The sequence below is a fragment of the Neodiprion virginianus genome, chromosome 5 (genome assembly GCF_021901495.1).
Source record: "Neodiprion virginianus isolate iyNeoVirg1 chromosome 5, iyNeoVirg1.1, whole genome shotgun sequence".
Classification (NCBI taxonomy): domain Eukaryota; kingdom Metazoa; phylum Arthropoda; class Insecta; order Hymenoptera; family Diprionidae; genus Neodiprion; species Neodiprion virginianus.
Genome location: NC_060881.1, coordinates 10,407,338 through 10,431,081, shown reverse-complemented (window position 1 = coordinate 10,431,081; position 23,744 = coordinate 10,407,338). Strand labels below are relative to the sequence as shown.

Below are 23,744 nucleotides of genomic sequence, written 5' to 3'. Positions count from 1 at the left end.
CGAATATCGATATTGCTGTACGTAATTATACGCTTGTATTTCAATATGAGAAACATTTATTACCGATATCTAAACCGTGTGAGATATTGATACTAAAGGGATTTTGATTTTTTGTTATATTTTGTTAATGTTTTTAATCCTGATATTTTTGAAGTTATTGTTACCGTCAACCCTGCAAGAAAAGTGTTTGAAAATGTAATAATAAGTGTCTGGAAAAATCCTCATTTTCAATGAGTATATATAATACAGTAATCAATCATGAAAATTCAAACAAAATCTACATGTTATTATTATACTGCATTATTTTATTACGAAAGTACTAAACTGAACTAAACTAAACTCCGTTATATGAGAAATGTAAAATTCTATAGTCAATTTAACACTGAAATCTTATTTCATTTTACTGATTACATCAATATTATGACCATATTTTCTTGTTGATATTTACCGTCTTCGCAGAACTTTTGACATTCCTAACCATGATGGCAATGACAGCAATGCAAGTGATATCGAATATCAAGAATTCATGTTGATGACATTGAGTACATAGCTTATTTAAAACCCTACTGTTATCTTTACTGCAAGTGACTTTCTCCAATATCAGCAAGAGACGCTTCCATTGCATGCATTAGATTTGTGTCACAAAGTCCACAAGTTTGATATTTCCAACTGGTATCCCAAGTCTTTAGTAAATTCAAGAGGCAGGCAGACGCTATTGACATAGCCGTTGGACGTTGGCCACAATATTAACCACGTAAGAATACAATAATAATAATCGTTCATCTTATATTTTACTCTCTGAAATATTTCGAATATTATCTGAAACTTGAATTTGATTTGACCTAAGAAAAAAATGTTTTTCAATTGCGAAGTGTGAGAGAAATGGTGAAAATCCAGTGTGAACCGTTCAAATTTCTGCTCTCTAAAGACCTGTAATTATTCACCAAAGTTGCGTTGTCCAAAGCATTGTTTGTTATGAAAAACAAAATGACGAATGATTATTGAAATGAGTAATTCGGTAGTATCGATATTTTATGGGGATGAAATTTCAACTGTCAGCTGCTGCAATTATCGAAATGTTCCAGTGAAAAAAATTTCACGATAACGGCAAACCAAAGTACGTTGCAAAAAATATGGAGTTAATTGATTAAATATGTAGTTAAACCAATAATTCGGTCTAGACTCTACAGAAAATTGGTTGTTCTCGTTGATCAAACATTTACAGGCCAAATTAAAATGTAGCTGAACGAAAACTGCTTGGATCCTCGATGCATATTATTCGAATTTCATGAAAAAGAGATGAACTTATCACCGTCACCTGAACCTGGTGCGAAGGAAACAAACCGTTCTTAGACTAAAACAAACTTCAAGTTATTATTACTCGAGCGAATTAAACGAATGGAATCCATCGTTTTTCCAGTTATAACGCATTATAGTTTAGTCATTACTGAAAACTTCTCCAAGGAATGTGAACAATAACTTTTAGAATTAAAAAAAAGGGCTGGAGATCAAAATATAGAAAGATTAAAATCGTAGAAAGCTCAGACGGTTTACATTTTGTGGTTTGAAAATCCGTACCGATTGTAAATTTCGGCGTGCTATGTTCTGATTAATTCAGGTAATTTTTTATTTCGGCTTGATATTTCTAAATTTCGAATTTCAGATACCCCGAGTTTGTACATTTCGAAAATTCTGTTCGGCCGATTTGCGCATTTCCTTCCGCTTCCGGAAATTGTGAAATTCTACGACAATCAATAGAATGCATCTCTCAGTTTCCGTGCGAGTACGCATTGTTGCCTTGTTGGGCGTTCTCCAGCGCAGCCACAGGGCTTCTACCCCGTTCTTCAGAACTCGGGCCGGCGTCGACAAGCGGTTTTACCGTTTGTTTGAATCTCTCTCTACTCAGTCACACGCCTCCAAAGGCTTGTGGTGGGGGGGCGAAAGTATGCGCGCGCATCTCGAAACCACGCTGCCAAGCGACCGGTCGGACGTTACCCGCGTGTTTCGGATCCCTTCGGTTTAGTGACTCCGAAACTTCTTAGCGGTAACGTCGTGCGTCGAACGATTTCCGTACTCCCCTCGACACCGCGCTTATTTAAAACCGCGAAATTACCCTCGGACAACTAAAACTAGCGTGGGCACATCTGCGAGTAGAATATTGAACGAGGTAAAAAATCATCGGCAAGGGTTGAAATCCCAACCCCCTCACCCTTCACGAACAGAATCAAGTGAGTGGCGGAATCGGAGCTGAAAAAAGTGACGGTGGTGTTCAGTGAAAGTGATCGCAAGGATTCCACCGACCAAAATGGGCCTCCTCACTTCGCTCGTCGTCCTCATCGCGATTTCGCCGATCGTTTCGTCGGAGCCGAGCGTGGAAAAGATACGGACCGCGATTCCAAGGTGCTGCCGATCCGGCGAGACGCTGGTCGAAGGGTCGAAGGGCGAAGTCGGCAGGTGCGTACCGACAACGGCGATGTGGCAACCTTTGATATTCTCGCTTTCGAGCCGAGGGCAAATCCCAATACCGGACGACTGGGATATCCGAGAGAACACGCGTCCGCACTGCGGAGTCGACAGGGTCCTGAGCTTCTATCCGAACTCGAAGACCCAGCCGTTCATCTTCTTCGACAACGGTCTCCTGATCTTGAACAGTGGTACCGGAAATGCCTACGAGCCCGACCAATACTGCGCCGAAAACGAGGCGTTGCTTCTATGCAGGATGAAGGAGGAACTGAAGCCGATGGTCTTCCAGTGCTGCGGAAGCGAGGCCACTTTGCACGAGGATAAATCTCAGTGCGCCCTAATGCCGGAAGGCTCGCCACCCGACACTTTCGCGATACCGAACGCTACCAGTTACGATATTATACTGGATTTCCCAAACTGCGAACATGTGGGAAATTATTCGGTGATCGGTGACGTGGATGATGCACACATCATGGAAAACGGGACTCTGATTTTCGATCATCTCAACATCCCGCCGGGACAGTTTTGCATCGAGAAAACTTACGATATGAAATCGGTCAAGGTTATCGCCTGTACCGAACACGCTAAAGTCAGGTGAGTCACGGAGCGTTGGGTGAAATTTGACCGGTATTTTTGTTGCAAACCGGTACCGGTGATCTCAGCGAATAGTGAGGCTGGGAATTGAGTATTTGAGTGAAATTTTTTTTACTTTTTCATTTTTAGGGGTGCACAATGCAGTGCAAGCCAAAATAACGAGGACGTATTTTTTGTTTTTCGTTAAAAATGATAATTTTTCACGTTACAGGTGATTGAATTTCACTGATTTTAAAATATATAGATATATCTTAACATGGGTGACGTCACAATGTTATAGTTTTCAATCTGTTATATTGATGGCAATTTTAATTCAATCGGAAAATAAAAAATACGTCCAAAATATTTCTTTCCAATCTACAAGAATATGAAATAAAAAAAAATCATTCAAATACTCGATCATTGAAATCGTGTGTTTATTTTGCGATCTCGAGAGCTTTTAAGGATGTAGAGGTCGTACGTTACAGTCCACTGATAATTTTGATGCAGCAAATGCGTGACCAAACACACGTGTAAAAAGTGGAACTCAACCTCACGAAATTGAAAATGATTTTGAAATAATCCCTGCGATCCGGAAAGAAAATTTGTATGCACTGAATTTCGGCTGTAAGAAGTGTTGTCAGCAAAGTCAGAATAATCGACTTTTTTCAGAAATAAGCGATAGAATAATGTTATTTCTCTGAAGTTTTTAATACAATTCGAAATTTAGATTTTAGAAAGTTTTTACCGTGTCACGGAAGACTTTTTCAGTTATATACAGCTAGATAAGCTTGAGCGAGATATTCTGTGCCTTTGTTTTGTCATGTTTCTATTCAAACCACTTTATCGATCCGACTGTACATCCTTGTTTCATCCGAAACATTCGTCTTGAAAATTCTCATTTGCCAAAAAGCATATCATTAGTATACTATAATATTATACGAAGCTATTAATGATATGAATAAAGACGGCCTGTAGATATACATCAGAATATCAAAGACGTGAAGAATGTTTCCAGCTAGAGTATTTATATTCTTTATTACATAGAATACTCGTATGTAAGACGTAACAAGTCCTCTGTAATCCGTAGTTGATTTTTCATCAGAATTTATTTCACTAGAGTATCCGATAAAGCTGATGCTAGGATAATTAAAATAATTAAAATAGTAAGTTTTGTCGTCCAAGATTCTTTGAAAGTATTGCCTATAATTTGGCAAGCTTTACTTCCAGCTCCAGCTTTGCCAGTATCAAAGACTTCGGTCAATCCGACACAAGATTTTTGGTGAAGAATCTTCAGACTATCTGATGTTTGGTGACGAAATTTCTACCGAGAATTTTAAAAGGATCTATATTTTAGCGGGATGTATTTAATGTTGATAGCATACGCACACATACTCGAAGACAAGACACGTGGCTCGAATTCAGAAGTCTGAAAGGAGAGAAGAACATGTCATGTTTTATTCTTGTAGGGATTGCACAGCGGTTGAATAAAGCCTGGCGATATATGGTAATTTCCAAGATCGAGCTGATTCGGGAAATATGAAACTTGTATAACGTGGTGAACAAAAAGTCGGAATATGCGAAGGGTTTTACGACTTCCGCGGTGTGTTTTATATGTTTTCTGACAACCCTATTTGTAAGTTGTCTGTTCAAAGGGGGTCGGGATCGAAATCGATTACAGAGAGAGACTGTTTTGGTATCACCACAGAACAGGTTTTAAGTCATTCCTTTGAGAAATAGGATATTGTAACGGGTTCTAGCCTGCATCAAACCACGTCAAACGTCACTTATTTTGACTATTTTGAAAGTCTCTGCGAATCAATGAGTACGAAGTTAGTAACGTTACTGTAACGATGCTTGTTTAGGAAAGAGCGTTGCTTCGCATCTTTGTAAATGTCTGAAATCTAGTAAACCATCGTAAATAAAATATACTCGTATTTTACGAAACAAACTCCTCGAAAGTCATTCTAAAATTGTACAATAACGATTTTATCCCTGATGTTTCGTTACGTTAACGTTACTAACTTCAGCCACATACGCGTCACTGATGTGATAATACCGCATAAAAATACAAATGTCCAAAAAAAGATTTGTTGTACCGAGCAACAATAGTACCAAGACATCTATTCATACGATTGAATTACCTCTTATCGCAGGAATACATTTGTTGGAATCATTTTCGCATAAAACCAAGAAGTTTTCGGATAATTTTGTTTGGCGTCGCATGTAGAATTGCACTGACTGCGGAATTTTCGCATCGTGATCTAAGACGAAATAAGTGATATTTCACTCGGTTAGTAAATTTGAAATGAAAGAGAATCGGAAATCGGTAAATCAAAGCGAACCCTTGATTCTCATTTCTGAAAACGTGACGTCCTTACGTAATTCGCTTTACATCAAATGTCATTGATGTGAAAGAACTGACCGATTCATTTTTGATTATATCGGTCATTTGGAAAATCGTTAGTATCCGTTACTGCCGAGCAGTTCAGAAACCGTTACTCTGTAATCTCAGATAACATCAGAAAAGAAAGTAAACGTAGCACCAATGCTACGAAACACTTTCGCGAAAGGTACATACAGGACCTTACGCATCGTTCTAGCATAACGGCAGAACTTGGGAGAAAATTCGTACCGTCAATATCTCAGTGAAATTGTCTTGGATATTTGAATAAAGGTATCGACAACCTTGCTTTAAGAGTTTGATTTTTCCTCGTCGAATTTAAATTCCCACCAACATAAAAATCGGCCGAATCAATAACGTTAAAAGTATTTTTTCACCTACACATTCGTTGCAATGTTAATTGCAATAATCCTACCTCGTAAATTTTAGTACCATTAAAGCTTTCAGAAAATTTGCAAAAACGCAACGCCAATTGTTGAAAATCATAAAGACATCGGGTAGATTACACATCAGGTATAATATATACGTATTTCACAATTCAAATACTATACGAGGGGTATAGACTTTGGAATTGAAACAAGCAATTAGTGCTGATATTATATAATCTTCGCAAACAGCGATCGTCGAACAGATCTCGATCGATGATTTTCAAAATAGCTACACGATACAGTTACAGCGAAGTTCGCAACCATTTGATTATATTCTGGGTTTTACAACATCGAGATCGGAAGACACGGTATATACATTGTACCTACTATGTATGTTCAACGTGTAGAGCGACCCACTTAAAACCGGGATCGACGGTTATTCTTACCGATATTGTGTACACGTATACGGTAATAAATTATTTTATTTCTCTCCCACATTCTTCCGAATCTAAACATTCCGAGAAAGCAGGATTAGCTGACGGCATCTCTTATTCTGCGTATTTTAAAAATAATTTCAGTATGGTTCCGAGTATCGTGTTATTATACCTGTGTATGTTGGAACATCGCGATCAACGAAAGAGATGAGGTTAAATTCGTTACACTTCCTACGCAAAGGCTGAATCCAAAAATATTAGCGATAACAAACCGAGGTGTCTGCAGATCTAATAGGATACGTTATACACGCGAAAAGAAGAAGACCACATCCTTAGACTCACCTTGCGAATCGGGTAAAATGCTTTATGTGTATATCAATCGCGCGCCTTTGAACATATCGAATGTCGGAAATATAAACTTGCGTACTTTGTACGAGGAACCAACCTGCGTTGTTGTACAATAATACGACGGTTCGGCTTTCACCTGTCAAAACTTGCGTGCCTGCGTACATTCGTCAAGAGCAGGCGAACCGCGATCTGCAAAGTCATCGGTATACGTACTGCAACACCGACAAGAAATAAGAAAACAACAAACAGCACGATAATTATTGTTTTACTAGCACCGTGCAGGTTTAGTAAATAAATTTTGAACATTTTTCGACGCATCATTCGTTCTCGTATTATTGCGCTATTTGTAGTTTAGTTTTATTTCTCTTTTGTTTTTTTCATTTGTCGTTTTCTTGACAAAGTTGAAGTTAGTAATAAAATGTTGAATAACTTTGAAGGTGTTAAATTTTCGATGCAAAAAGACTTCTTCTAAAAATACATCGTTTAGTCCACGTCACAAATTTCAACATCGTTTATTTTTATCTTCGATCAATTTTTCGATTCCCGTTAAATGAGGCTTTCTTGTTAATTAGACAATCTCTTTCAATATTAAAGTTCCCAACTCTACTTTCGGTTTCAGCGAAAAAAATTTATGTATATTGTAGATGTATATAAATTATCTGTTGAAACAATAGCAAATCGATCGACGATCTGTGGATATGTCATTAGAAAAAACGTATTTTGAAGATAATGTATCCATACATACTTTCAATTTCATGGAAGCATCTGATTCACATGAGAGAATCCTAAAAAAATCAATTATGCAAGAAATTTTTGACATGTTTTGAACCTGGATCACTTTTAACTTGATGATTCTGATACTCTAATTATGTTAAAAACTGATTTTCAACCGGTTTTGTACGCCACAGTTGATTCCCAAAAGCGCTACGCTACCGGATAAATCTCCCGTTCGACAGGGAAACTAGTGAAAAGGATCAATGCTCGCCTATGACAATTATTAGCTATGCAATTAATGGCTTGGTAACGTCCCACTTGACCTGCATGGAAATTAATTGAAATACTTGCTTTCGCATTATCGTTCGCAAACTCTTCTACGAACAACTTTAACACGCTGCTCGAGGACGTGTCGTACAATAAATATAACGGAGATAAAATAAAAAAGAGAGAGAGAGAGAGAGACGTTAATTCTTTCTGGCACGCAGGCGATGGCGTATGGATCAATCAAAAGATCGTTAAAATCCCTCCACGTATCATTTTCTTTCCTCCGGCATAATCAATCACGCAACTTTCCTCGAACGTTCGCTGATCCAAACTGATCATCAACGACCCCTTCAAAGCGCCGCAATCCCTTGCTGCACCAACCAGCTTCATATCTCGTCGTTATCTCGCTCTGTGAGGTTAACTGCGTTCTGCTTTACGATATCCTATTAATCTTTATACACGCTTTCCAATCAAGTATTCAGCTCGATCGATCAACTTTAGTACAATCAATTGCTCCACGGATTTAAAACCGCCATGCACTGCTCCAGTGCTACAATCGAACTGCCAAATACAAGACGATATCCCAATTTTTACCATAGATGTTTGAAGCCGCACCACTTCTATTACATTTTTCTATCCATCCCCATCGAAACAAGCAAGCCTATCAGTTTCTCCGGAATTCGGAATGCAATCGTCATTTTCTAAAAGGAAAAAGCGAATCCTCTGGCGCAGCAACGAGATGTACCGTCAACATATCGAGGTCAACAATATTTCTTTCTCGAGTTACTATAACTATAAATTCTGTCGTTTCAGCAGAATTCGCTGAGACGATGGAGTTGCAAAATTTCTACCCATGTATAAGGCTAGAATTTTGATTGCCTGCTAAATGATGAAACATTTTTGGTCATGACGGTCTTGACTTGCGATAGCTTCTGAAACATGACAATATGGGATTCGTGCTGGGTATTAAACCTCCTATACCTCGCATATCTTTATGAAATTTCATGCGAATTCACACACGGGAATCTGCATATATATACAATTTTTATGCAGATCCTATTTACCCGCCCGATGAACATTATTTTCTCAATTATAGCGATTCCGTTATCTCCGTTTGCGGCGAGTTATTTACGCTACTTTGTGCGGCGTCCCAGTATATTAACTTTTCAAGGACTGTACACTATTTTCTCGTTTGATTCTCCGCGACGGGCTGACCCGCATGTTATTACTCATTTAACAAAATGTATATATTTACAATTGGCATAACTTCGACCGTGTCAAGCTTCTTCAGCCTTTAGTGAATTTTATGATACCCGTATTTATTCGTACGACGGTCACATATTGTTAAAATTTTATTCGAATCGAAGACACTGATTTTTGTATCGCATAAACATTTTGCTAGCGCGCTACTTCGATAAATTCACAGGATGTTTTTTATTCGGGGAAAACATAATCGTCCAACCTTGTTTTAACTGTTACTACAGAGCTGGTGTTTTTAAAAAAAATCATATTATCCACGAAATGATACGAGAATTAGTAATTAATTGGGTTCAGGTTTTTTATTATTCCAATTTTTGCTTCACCGTGTTACCATTTCTTGAACATTACGAACAAACTTATACGATTAAACTTTCGGTAAAATCATTTTTTTTTTTTTTTTAGTTTTATCACAGTTTAATTTTTTACAAGCTCTGATTTTTCCTAGCGAAATTACATCACCGAAAGGTTCTTAAAAATGTCGTGTAATGTTCCGAAAGTAACGTTAACAGAATCTAGCAACTTTTTGCTACACAAGTCCTTTCTCCTGTGAAAAAATTACTTGGCCCATTTTACATAATAACGAATTCTTCTACTTTTATGATATTTGAAAATTATTGTCCCAGTATGGTCAGATGTCCTACCAATTACCACTGCCTGCTGTACGTACTTCGTATCTTGATCTAGTCTAGGGAATAAGCAATAAAATCTGACGAGCGCTTAACGTCCTAATTACAGGTCTGCAATCGACGAGGAAACTAGCCCACACTTCACTCTATATGCGGTCGGATTCCTGATCAGCGTTGTATTCCTGGCGGCCACCCTCGCAGCCGGATGGCTGTTGCCAACAGCCCACCATGTCCTCCATTGGCGGTGCCAGACGCAGCATGTTGTCTGCCTGATGCTGGCCGACCTTCTCATGGCCATCATTTACCTCGGCAGCAAGTCGCTACACCCCAATGCCTGCAAATCCATAGGTGAGTAGAGATTAACATTCAAAATACAGCCCCTCGTTTATCGTTGGACTTGCTATTCAACGGTTAGAATTTTCCCGCACGATTCGCGAAAATATTTCGGTTCAACCACACCGCGATACGTTGTACGAGAAATTTCTCTTTCAATCGTTCAAGAGTGCAGTGAAAATCGCACATCGCGACGCGTTCCATAAGGTAAGACTTTGCAGGACACGCCATGCTCGAAGGACGAGAACTCGCGAAAGCCTGAAACTGACATCGCGGCAGACGACGATAACATTTGAAACCCTATCGAACTCCTGCGTGATTTCGTCTACCGGGGTTGAAAATCACAGTTTCGGAATATCGTTTCCCTCCTGCAATATACCGAGAGGAAATTCGGTTCAGCCTAGAGCAGGTACCACGAGAAGCTGTGATTACCAGATCATAGTTTGCCATCTGTCATTTCCTATTCTGAAATTTCCGTGTCGTACGGTATGCTGCGACGGAAATGGGTCTGGTTTAGACCAAGCGGATGCAGTCCGCTTTGCAAACAATTGCTGCGAGTTGTTCACCGGTTTGAAACTGCAGTTTAAATATTACAGCGAAGTCGACGAATCGTCATCATCTGCGAGACGGTGCAACGGCATCAAACTTCTGCCGGAGTGACTTATCCCTCCAGAAATTAGACTTGTGCCTGTGCCTCCAAGCTCTCCGTCCACTAGTTCGAACAGATGCCCGTGCGCCACTTCCGGTCGTGCGGAGAGCTTTTAACGCATTCCGTTTCCTGCATTTATCCCACAAGCGTCACGGACATTCTTGCCTACGATGAATCTGTTAGACCGTATAGAGTGTCTAATTCTGTTAGGATATACGAATCGCTCTGCTGGTGACATTTCGAAATACGTGACCGTTTTTTCACTACCAAATTCTGCGTTTCTTTCTCAATATGTCTGCTGGTTTTCGTAGATAAGGGATTGCCGCCTGGCGTTCAATTTATACAAAGATGATTTGCAGAGTGACGATGGAAAAAATTTGCGAAACGGTGATGCACAGATTGCAGCCGTCGGGATACGCGCGCGAGGTCAGGTATCTGAACTTGGATAGTTCTAATCTTGAGAATAAATGTATAGAGGATTCGCAATTTTCTCTTAAAGAAATGCGGATACCCCGTAATCATCGTGATGGATGTAAGGAATACCCGTAATTCCATAGCATGGATAAGATGCCAGTATTAAACCTGCTTGTTTGTCTCTATGTAATTTGATACGTAATCAGAAAGGCTACGGACAAGGGTAATGGAAATTCTAGCCGAAACGGTGATTTAAAGTGCGGGGTAACACTTGGGGGGAACTGATATAACGGAACGTCACTTGATATACTCCGTGAAATGCCGAGACGTATAGGTTATCGAATATTTTCTCTCATCACCCGTGAGTGTACACTGAGAGAAATTTTTACTTCCGGTTACCGCTCAGTCCTGGACTATTTTCATTTTTTACCACAATCGGAAAATACAGTTCTAGGTAGAAAATGAAAATTAGTTTTCTACCTGTTACCGGAAAGTCTGGTATCCGTTACTATTCTTTCTCATTACGATCACTGTTACCATATTTTGTTGCAACTGTTGCGAAAATTTAACGCTTGTGCGACAATAAATTGACGTTAAAGCCTTGTTTAATTAAAAAAGTAGAGTAAACCGAACAGACTGATTTTGCGTTGCAATTACTAAAAAAGGATCGACGATAGCGCAAAATGGTTACGCGTAGCTCGTTTTTCGTAATTCCAACAATATTCAAACAGTTTTTTTAACGATACCTGTTTTACTCAATTTTTCTAGTTACTGTAACAAATGAATTTTTTCTCTGTGTACGTTAGAATGCTGCATACATTCACAACGTCGGCAGCATACGCGGCAATTTTTATCAACACGCACACGCCGCGGCTCTCCGTGACACAGACATATTACAGAGAGGTGAAAAAGAAGGGTTTGGAAGCTGGGAATTAATTGCCGCAATCTAAAACGTTCGCTGCTGAACCTTTTTACCAGTATTTCAAATTCCCCGAACCACGCAACCCAAGTTATCTCTCTAAAACGCTCATCACTCGCATCTTCTTTCACTTTTAAGTGTATTCCTCCAAGCGGTCAAATGCATTTGGGTATATTCTTGGCAAACCACTTTCCTTTTTTTTTTTTTACGCCTCGGCTGTTCGATCTTTTCCACCGTTCTTTGTTACTCGAAAAAATATGTACGTTCACTGCCTTACCGCGCAGCACATGGATGCCACCAAAGCGGCAAAAGTAATGGGCTTCAGATGTGCGACCGCAACACCCGCATAAGGGCAAGATGCGGTTGTGATCCTCAGAATGAGGCGAAGATTTGTGCCGTTGTCCATTGACGGGAGATACCGTTTTATTTACACGGATTATTTCGGCTTAAAATTTCGAAGAAACCGGATGATGAGCTCTTGGATATTAACAAGAAGATGGTACTGTGACCGATTTGTCTGAAACGAATTTTTTTTACAATTGGTACTTGCACCACGAGAGACATAATTATTATTTCACATCGCCATTGAATGGAATTTAAGAGGAATTGATACGCGGCAGGCAGAAGTAGAAACAATTATTCTAACAAACGGTTATTGATTATTAAGAAAAAGTCAATCACGATCATTTCCCACGCCAATGCAACGATGTGTGGCAATAATGTGTGACAATGTGTAAGGCATGAAATTCATTAACGCTCGTGAAAGCGTTCGAGTGGCATAGAGTACGCCATGCTTTCGTTTCTGATGCACATATCAATGAGTTGAGTCAGGCTCAGTAGCGATTCACATCGTATCTTCGCGCTCAAGCCTCTATTGTGAAAATTCTCTAACAATTCCGAGACTTGATAACCACATGCGAGAACAAATAATTTGCCAAACGGTCTCATGATTGCGAATCAGTGATCGGTAAAGACGTCAAAAAATTACAGTTCGAATATCGGTTAGAACGTGGAGAAGACTAAAAACAGTTTGCCAGTTTCTTCACTCACGAGACACAGTGATGATTGCTGAAACAATCGCATCGTGTATCCCGTTTTCTGTAATATCGTTCACCCACACACGTTTTATGTAATAGGCGAGAAACTCGGGGTTGAAAATATATTAACAAGTAATTTGAATAAATTTAGAGACGGTGACTCAGAGAGGCCTAATCGAACGTCTTGATCGCAGTTTTCGAACTTTTTGCAACTGTCGTCATACGGAACGACGTTTTTTTTTTTTTTTTTTTTTTGCGAGGCGATTTATTATCCAGAGAAATTAATGCACGCGTTTATAACGTGGATAATGTATCTATTATTGCACTTGCGGCGTGTAATTTCTACCGCGCAAGTAACGTGTACGTATACACGACGACGTTCAAAGTCTGTAATAATGGGTGCGGTCCAATTATTTCGTTAGGCTAGTGCTCGATCGGTCTTTGCAGCGTCCTTGACGGGAATTATTTCACTCGATTCTTACGCAGTTCAAAAGTGTATTTATGCCGATAATACGGCCAGGCGAGACTAGCACCAACAGCAGCCATACTGATTTCACGGGAAAAACATCTGATCTCAAGTCTGCTGAAATTGGGAGTTTGTTCTACAGGATTGACTGAATTTTCAGTGAATTGTCTGAACGTTCTTTATTTTTCTTCTGTCAGTCCATGTCTGTGTTAACATACTTGTCAAAGCATATCTTTCAACGACTCGACTTTCATAGTTCGTTACAGAATGTTACGAGTATACATTATTCAAAATATAGACTTCATCGCGGTTACGACGTTCTCAACTCATTGACACATTTTCTTTTTTTATAATCAACTCGCGCGAAATATTCGAAATTTTCAATGCTTGGTCGTTTCTGCTTCCTTCGTGATGGTAGGAAATAAATTTTTACCTACTGCAACGAAACCGATCAAATTATTTTTGCTCACTTGTAACGTTGAATGAGCCTAAATTAATACTCCAAATTAGTTCAAATTATCGGAGATCGATTTCTTTTTCCCAAGGTTATCTTACACATTTTAAGAACAAAACATCAAGTTTTTAAAGTAAACAAACTTTTAGAGGAATGCATTAAAATTTCAGCACCTTCGTTTCTCCCGATCTGTAGTAACTGCACAAAGTTTAAAACTGTAAACTGATTCGAATTCGTGAAAAACGTTGCGTCAATATAGCAGTTTGAAGTAAACGAGGAATAAATGATTTAGCGTTAATGTTTTGACACATGAATCGTAAGAAAATCTGAGATATGCAAGAAAGGAGTGGCTTGTGCTCGTAAAAAGCTCACATCCATGTAAGTAAAAAGCAAATCCATGCAGCCCTCGCTGCGTTGCATTGTAGGCGCCAACTCTTGAATCTTCATAAACGCTCAATTATTTCTCTCGACTCGTTGATGTATTCTTAGCAGCTCGAGCACTACTGCGTGTAGCGTACAAGCACACTGTACATGCGTTTATATACGTGGCTACATACATGTACACATAAAATAAGCCTCTTCCTCGTCGTCCAACAGAGGCCTGCGCTCCAATCTTTCAGCCACTCAAAAACGGTTCGGCTGCATTTCTGGCTTGACTGATTCTGGTTTGACTCTAGTACGGCGTAATCACGGATTTTGATAAGAAACTGTCGCCTAGATTGACTTGGCCCCCGTATAGGACCACTAAGAATGAGTCGTTCATTACGATCGTCTCCTCTTATTGCATTGAGAACAATCTCTGCTTATGGTTAGCCCATGCAGGACTTTGCTGTCGTTCATTTTCCAACATTGTCTATCCTGAAGATGAGAATTGTAAATATTCCTGGAAATGGCAATTTAACATTTTTTACAATTCATTCAACGATTACACAGCAAATTACTGTAAGTCATAGCCCTTGGCGTAACTGTAACACACGTCTCTTAAGCTGGAATAACCACTTCATCAAAATCGAAAATGACCTATATGGGTATTTAGTGCTCTTTAGTTGCTAATTTGTTCCCCAAATTTTGATTTTGTTGCTCCAGTGATTTCGCCGAAATTAAGGGCGATGTCAAGTATAAAAAAAGTTGGCAAAGCCAGGCAAACGGATGACGGAATATTAACGAAAAAATTATGAGAATTGGTTGCTAATTAGTTGCTCAAACAATACACTCATTTCGAACTGAAAGAATCAACCCCTGCTCCGGAAACCACCCCCAAGTCGTCACGTACAAACAATACGCTTGAAATGTAATTGAATGTACTGTACATTTTGTTTTCAACTAATAAATCACTGAATCACGTGAATTTGTCGTATCACCGATTTTGTTGCTCAACCCCCAACACCCAAAACTCACCCCCATGCCAACGACGCTACACAGAAATGACAGAACGCGCGGATATAAAAATTCGTTAAAAATTGATTTCAGATCCGCGATTTAGTTGCTCTCGATGTACCGTATCACCGATTTTGTTGCTCAACCCCCAACACCCGAAACTCACCCCCATGCCAACGACGCTACACAGAAATGACAGAACGCGCGGATATAAAAATTCGTTAAAAATTGATTTCAGATCCGCGATTTAGTTGCTCTCGATGTACCGTATCACCGATTTTGTTGCTCAACCCCCAACACCCGAAACTCACCCCCATGCCAACGACGCTACACAGAAATGACAGAACGCGCGGATATAAAAATTCGTTAAAAATTGATTTCAGACCCGCGAATTAGTTGCTCTCGATGTACCGTATCACCGATTTTGTTGCTCAACCCCCAACACCCGAAACTCACCCCCATGCCAACGACGCTACACAGAAATGACAGAACGCGCGGATATAAAAATTCGTTAAAAATTGATTTCAGATCCGCGAATTAGTTGCTCTCGATGTACCGTATCACCGATTTTGTTGCTCAACCCCCAACACCCGAAACTCACCCCCATGCCAACGACGCTACACAGAAATGACAGAACGCGCGGATATAAAAATTCGTTAAAAATTGATTTCAGATCCGCGAATTAGTTGCTCTCGATGTACCGTATCACCGATTTTGTTGCTCAACCCCCAACACCCGAAACTCACCCCCATGCCAACTACGTACAGAAAAGTGATGGAACGCACGTTTTCTATTGATATGCTGTTATTAGGATTCTGCCGTTCCACCCTTTATTCATTAAAATCACCCCTTTGTCAACTTATCTTGATAAAAATTAGAGTTTCACGTGTCAAAGTTGCTCGGCTCTATATCTAATGTCCAAAGTTAACGCTGCTGATGAGATTGCCATGATCGGAGAATGAGCTCGCCCACGAGTCTTATCCACTTTACAACTCGTCTTTCCAATCCAACTATTCGTGCTGTAATAATGTGTCGAGTTAAATAGTTTTGAGTGCCTGTAGAACGCCCAATATTATTTTATTCTCCCAATGTAATTCCTCGTGGCTTGACAGGCGTTTATGTCTATGGTATGTTAATGACATGTGTCGGTTGTTCCGCGATTATTTCAACAGCATTTCATTTCACCTCTAGTCTCATTTGTTCATTTGTAGAGGATTTTGTAGTCTTTCTACACCTTTAGAGGACGGTAACACCCATACACGGGGGCAACGCATGATCGACACTTTACCCATAACAGTTTCAACATATTAGATATCTTTTTTATGCATTTTCTAAAGGAGACCAAGAATCCGAAATCCGTGTCCTCTAAACTTATTACCTCCGCTCTCGTATCAATTTCCCAAAGAGGTATTGATATAATATGTCGTATACAAATATCTGAAAAAAGTCTCATTTTACGCAACAAGAATGCCAGAAGATGTATTCCTGTGATTTAATTACCACTTATTGCAGGTATACATATCCTTGCATCATTTCCACTCAAAACAAAAGATTTTTTAACAATAAATAATTAATATAAACTGAAACTTGGATAAAGATGAGATTTATATAACTGTATATGTCATGAAACACAAGAAAATCCAAATATCATTCAAGGCCGAGTAAAAATGGGTCACGTATTGTAATGCAGTCTCAGGTAACCCTGTAATGTTTTTTTTTTAATGCAATAACGGAATAACGCACATATTTCTGAAAATCTCAGAATTTGTAATTTATATTGATGACTTGGAATTATGTCCAAGATGACCGTCGTTGGCATGGGGGTGAGTTTCGGGTGTTGGGGGTTGAGCAACAAAATCGGTGATACGGTACATCGAGAGCAACTAAATCGCGGATCTGAAATCAATTTTCAACAAATTTTTATATCCGCGCGTTCTGTCATTTCTGTGTAGCGTCGTTGGCATGGGGGTGAGTTTCGGGTGTTGGGGGTTGAGCAACAAAATCGGTGATACGGTACATCGAGAGCAACTAATTCGCGGATCTGAAATCAATTTTCAACAAATTTTTATATCCGCGCGTTCTGTCATTTCTGTGTAGCGTCGTTGGCATGGGGGTGAGTTTCGGGTGTTGGGGGTTGAGCAACAAAATCGGTGATACGGTACATCGAGAGCAACTAATTCGCGGATCTGAAATCAATTTTTAACGAATTTTTATATCCGCGCGTTCTGTCATTTCTGTGTAGCGTCGTTGGCATGGGGGTGAGTTTCGGGTGTTGGGGGTTGAGCAACAAAATCGGTGATACGGTACATCGAGAGCAACTAATTCGCGGATCTGAAATCAATTTTTAACGAATTTTTATATCCGCGCGTTCTGTCATTTCTGTGTAGCGTCGTTGGCATGGGGGTGAGTTTCGGGTGTTGGGGGTTGAGCAACAAAATCGGTGATACGGTACATCGAGAGCAACTAATTCGCGGATCTGAAATCAATTTTTAACAAATTTTTATATCCGCGCGTTCTGTCATTTCTGTGTAGCGTCGTTGGCATGGGGGTGAGTTTCGGGTGTTGGGGGTTGAGCAACAAAATCGGTGATACGACAAATTCACGTGATTCAGTGATTTATTAGTTGAAAACAAAATGTACAGTACATTCAATTACATTTCAAGCGTATTGTTTGTACGTGACGACTTGGGGGTGGTTTCCGGAGCAGGGGTTGATTCTTTCAGTTCGAAATGAGTGTATTGTTTGAGCAACTAATTAGCAACCAATTCTCATAATTTTTTCGTTAATATTCCGTCATCCGTTTGCCTGGCTTTGCCAACTTTTTTTAAACTTGACATCGCCCTTAATTTCGGCGAAATCACTGGAGCAACAAAATCAAAATTTGGGGAACAAATTAGCAACTAAAGAGCACTAAATACCCATATAGGTCATTTTCGATTTTGATGAAGTGGTTATTCCAGCTTAAGAGACGTCTGTAACACAATGAAATGTATCTCACGAATTAACTCCTTGATTGTCAGTGACACACGTATGGATGGAAAACAGTTGTGCCACTTTTGTGTCGTGACACAATTGTGGACATTTAATAAAAAAAACGTGCTCTTGTTACATCGATTTGACTGCAATTTGATAAATCATCGTTTTTGAGGTCGCTGAATTATAGGATAAACCTATGACATTTTTTTTTTTTCTAAGGGGTTGATGGAGGATACAAAGATAGAAATACGACTATTAAAATTTTTTCAATTACTCGTCGACTGCTTGCATATAACGTCTGCTGATCTCCGCCTGTTTTCTGCACATCAACAATCAAGCAAGTTTACCAATTCGTTAGTAAAAATAACGTTCTGAGATGGCAAAAATCAGCGGAACTCAACGCGTGAGCGTTGTCATCTGTCAACTGAAACATTGGCCAACGAAATTCTCCGAAAACATAAGGCTGAGAACATTGACCTTTAAAAATCAGAAGCACAGTAAGAATTGTTGTCATAAAACACGTGCATTGATTATCGGGATAGTTATAACAACGGATGAATCAGGTCAACTGCAGAAACTTGTCAAGTTAATTTTACGAATGTGATAACTCAAAACGGGAAAATGTTTATTCGTGAGAATCGTCACGGGGTGAAACATTGAGAATAAAAGAAACCTATGAGCGACGAAATGATTTCAAGTTCAAGGCAGTTACCGAATGTTTCGTTTCAGTTGACTTGAGCATGACGAATGCTGGCGCAAAGATAAAGTTTGCCAAAAAATGTTGCGGTAGTCTTAATTGCGTGTATTCACCGTTTTTTTTTAGATCGACTCGAGGTCACCGATCTTAAAACTCGTTGAACAGAGGTTCGTTGAACTTGTCGCAGCAATTAGCATTTGATGCCGCAGACTTTGAGAATAGGAAGTGACGTCCCCCTGTAATTTTTTTCACAATCGCTACGAAAGGTCAAACACAATTGGGCCATTATTTCATGAAAATCTACTTAGAAATGAGTTAAGGTTATCGTGCGGTACATCGAATGTCCAAAACTGAAGAGGTACTTCCAATATACTTTTCTAGGTCTTGATTGAGTACAGTTACCAAGAGCAGTGGCGTCAGCGCATTCGGTACATCTCGGAGTTAATGACACGCACGAAGCAGCGAGATAGACCGAAAGACGCATATGAGTAGAAAGTGTGTAGATTGTTCGTACGAACGTGTGTAAGTTTTTTTTTTTTTTTTGAAAGTGTGGACTATATTAACTCACGGGTGGCAGTGTCAGCGTCAGAAAACAAGGTTGCAGCTCTCCGTTTTTATACCAGCTTCAGTTTATCTACGAAGCAGGATAATTTTTTTTCTCTCATTGAGTAACTAAATAAAGTTTGTACAAAATATCTTCCTATCAAATACGTATAATATTATCGTGGGTAAACCTCCATACAGCATTATCTCGTCTATGTAGACTGAACACATAAAGCGATGGATCCACTAACGGCAATTTGCATCCACAACGATATATGCTCTTCTTATCTTAAATTCATCACACCGTCGGGATTGTAGCTAGAAATAAAATATTTACCGCTACTAATAACATTGCTGATCCGTAGATCGGACATGTTGCGATTGATAGTGCAGGTCAGAACTTTGATTCGCACTCGTAATGATGATTCTGCTCGTGTGCAATGTATGCAAACACAAGTTGTAGAAAAGAGGACAGTTACGCTAATTTAGGTCAGTATTAACTGATGAAAATGCAAATGTTGCTGTTTTTTTTACACATTTCTTAATCTGCCACGTTTCTTCTCTTTTTTTCTTCTTTTTTTTTTGTCACTTGATCACGCCTGCGGAGTTAATTTTCGCGATGACATAGATTGAATCGTTGCTGCTTATTTAATACTGGTATATATACGTCACTTACCAATGATGGAAATTTAATATAACAAAGCAAAGATAGAGGTGAATTCGTTTAGCCTTAGACTCGAATTGATTCTCGGTTTTTATTTTGGGGCCTTACGGTATATTTGTAGTAGTAGGTATAAGGCCGCAGTCACGGACAACAACTTTCGCGAGTCATTCGGTTTAAAACTTTGGCGCCTATTCAAATCCAGCTCTCGTTTCTTTTGTTTCATTTTTTTACTTCAGTCTTTTAATCGCTGCTTTTCTCAGCGGTGACTGTCACCCTGTATAAATACAGACGGTGCCAATATTTAACAACTAAGCTCTATGGCTCCATCGTTTGTTTCTGTGAGATCTTGGAGATTTTAGACTTTGCTAGACCCAGATGTGAACACCACCCTTGAATTTTTATTTCAAAAAAGGCCATAGTCGGGTTAAAATGGCCAATTGACTTCGGACGGAAATGGCTTTTAAAGTTCCAATGAGATTTTCGAAAAAATTTCAGATTCGTGCTTCAATGATATCCATCTTTAGATTTCATTTGTCTATAAATGTCAATTTTTTCGAAAAACTGCCACGATAAAGGTGAGTCCAAAATGTTGTAAATCTCTGTAACAGTATTTAAAACTACAGGGTTCTGTTTCTGAAAAGACGTCAAAAACATATTCTGCACAGCTTGAAATTGCTACTGACCAAAAGTTTATAATTACTTCTGTTAGTCCGTTTGTACTAAAGGTTTGGAGATGTTTATTTTATTTCTTTTTGTTTGTTTTTTTTTATCACTATTTAATATAACACGATATAATGCAGTGACATCACACGTCCAACCTTCTTTCAAAATTCATTGAGATTTCCTCGGTTCCTCTTAATTTTTACCGATACACCAATAGACGGGGATTAGCTTTATTTATGGTCGTGATTAGTACGGCGCTTAATCCATTCTCAGTAATTAATTGTAAGTGTAGAACCTGGTATAAGTGTAGCCTAGATTCGGATCACTGCTGAGGTCATCGGGCTTAGCAATTCTTCGAGCGGCGAGCCCTTCCAGTTCGTGACTCTAAATTGGTCAATTATTCCTTAATCCATCGATCGGCAGCTCAGGAAAGGTGTTCGTCATTTTCTTAATAATCCTTCTCCTTTTTTATCGTGCGAGGAATTCTCAAACGCACTCCTCTACCTGCACGCAAAGAGATTAGGTATACATTGCTTTTAACAGTAATCCTTCAAACTTTAATATGCACTTAGGTGTACCGTGCATCTAAAAAAGGTCAAGTTTCTATACCTGTGCAGTTTTCTCACGTATACGTAGTGTGGAAATATTCTTCTTAGAAACTTGGCGAAGAGCTTTTGATTTCCACGTACTCTCAATACTGTTAAGAAACTCTCAAATCGTGTAAGACAATTTTTCGGAAAATATATAAGGTCTAAACATTTAGAATACTGTCAGAATTATGATGCTGGATTGTTATACCGGCTTTATTTCGACTTTAGTACAACGTATTGCTTTGAATTTCAATGTCAAAGGCACACAAGTTCCAATAACACGCCTGATGTTTTTTGTGGTATTAATAATTTGTCAGCCATTCAGGAATAAACACATTGAAAGACTAATCGTACGTTCTTAACCAATCTCCGATTAGATTATTGTCCGGTAGCTGTGGTTCTTGAGTAAAGAAGATTAAGCGCCATCTGGTAGTTGTTCCGATGCCTCCAGTACAAATAAGATGACCGTGCGATTATTCGAATGAAAAGTTCACCAGTTACAATTTCAAGGAAAAACATGAGTCCCGGTAGAAAGGAAAATATGCTCGACGGTGTAGACGACAAACTTTTCACATTTCTCACCTAATGGTACAAATCTGTCAAAACTGAATTCCTTGTCATTATCGAGTGTTGAAGAATCGATTTTTCTCGCAACAGTCCAATAAATGTTCTCGAAAATGTTGATCGACTCTTTTCCACTAAAAAAATATACACCTAAGAGAAATCTTCACCGGATCGCCAACCATGTGTTTAAGAGGGGCGAGCAAAAACTACGAACCCTGCGTGCAGGACCGGAAAGAAAATAGAGTTCTTCGAACGGTTCTGTAACCCTGTTACGCTGGCAAAAAAAGTCTGTTAACCGAGTGAAGAGGAAGCGAGGAGGAGAAACTCCGGTCTTATCCAACAGTTTCCGAAATGTAGGTAGGTATAGCAATCAATTCCCCGCACTTTATGGCAGGGATGGGTCGGGGAGCGACGGGTATTTCCAAGAATCGTCCTTCCTTCGCAATTCATTTTCGTGGCGGTAGGTGCCCCGGTTCTTCTGAAAGGAAGGAATTATCTTTCCTGGTACCCCGACGCCTCCTGATCTTGTTACCGAATGAAAAGAAACCACTCTATATACCCTACGCGGCGAAGTTCTGGTGCAGCTGACGAGGCAAGCAGGGGCGCCGAGTTCCGTTCACCCTCAAATATAATTCACACAGGCTTCATCTTGCGCAACGATCCTGCACCACACATCCAGCTGCGTCGCTAAAGAATAATATCCGCTCTCAAATTTCTCCGATCTCGGTGTTGAACTGACTTCAATACTTTACATCGACACGCACTACAAAGCGGTATAAACCTACGTCATGGCGGAAAAATTGACAAAGACTGTTTGCTGAATAAACTGAGGAAATCATACTTCTCGCGAGTTTGCATTATTACGAGAGAAAACGAACTGCGAAACTCGGCAGACTGAAAAGAGAATCTCACTGCGCATCCACGAGCTTTGTTGTCTCTTCATGCAGGCTTGCCAACTCAAGCTTCAGCTGTCAAACGTATCTCACGGAGGTTATGTAGATGATGCGAATTTGTTTTTTCTTTTATTCATTGCAAACAGATCTCAAATTGTTGATGTAGCGAGTAGAGAAGGCGTGGTGAAGTTTTATTGTTATACATATAATCGACCGGTGACTGACAACTGTTACGAGTCAAGATTACAACGTAAATTCAATTTGCCGCTTGATGCGGGAAAGTTTGACATCTCACGTTTCGTTTCGAGTAGTTGGCTCTTCTATACGTAACAGACGAAAATATTTTCACGGTACGATCTCGCCGACCAACAGAATCCAGTTATTCTGCGCATGCGCTGTCGATCATTCGGCCTGCTAATTGTAAGTTTCGCTGTTTTCTCTCTGTATATATGCGACACGGAGCGCAATCTTGAACGCTAGAAAATGTGAGTAGTCGAGTATAGTTTAAATTTTATATCAACTTTCCAAAGCAGTGATTTCAATATTTGACGAAGTCCGTTTACAAAAGAATGAGAAAAAAAAAAAATTCTACTTCTAACAAATTTGCATGTATCACACAGTTCATCACACCGGTGTAAAATATATTCTCATTTATCCGTAATATTCTCCAAAAAAGGTGAATCATCCATCGCGTGAATAAATTTGAAGTATAATACTCGGAAACTTTCTTTGCCTACAACACATCTGTATTCATGATATCTAATGATTAGTCGAGAATAGCACGATAATAGTAACTTGAGAATCACTCTTGAGTTTATTCGAACCGACCAATTGCTAACGTGGAAAAAGCGATGGAAAAATTGTTCATCATCCCGCAAGATTCTTCGATAATTGAGATATTCCGTCGTAACGGTGTCCCTGAAAGTCAGAAAAACCGTAGCTACAGTCATCCCCCCCACCTTACGTCGGAGGACGGAGATCGTTCGGGTATTCCTTCATCGGTCGTAACGAGCGTGTTGAGAAGATGAGGATCGTCCCTGATTCCGGG

At 39.5% G+C, this 23,744-nt stretch overlaps 1 protein-coding gene across 1 annotated transcript in view; it reads left to right on the top strand.

Annotated features, from left to right (window-relative positions):
- The first annotated feature begins 2,033 nt into the window (after nt 1–2,033).
- The window catches only part of LOC124306362 (probable G-protein coupled receptor Mth-like 1), a 114,783-nt gene continuing 93,072 nt past the window's right edge, over nt 2,034–23,744 (top strand). The window contains exons 1-2 of the mRNA XM_046766983.1: nt 2,034–3,057; nt 9,567–9,805. Of these exons, the coding sequence (XP_046622939.1) occupies nt 2,306–3,057; nt 9,567–9,805 (991 nt within the window). The 5' untranslated portion in view covers nt 2,034–2,305. The remainder of the gene's footprint in view (nt 3,058–9,566; nt 9,806–23,744) is intronic.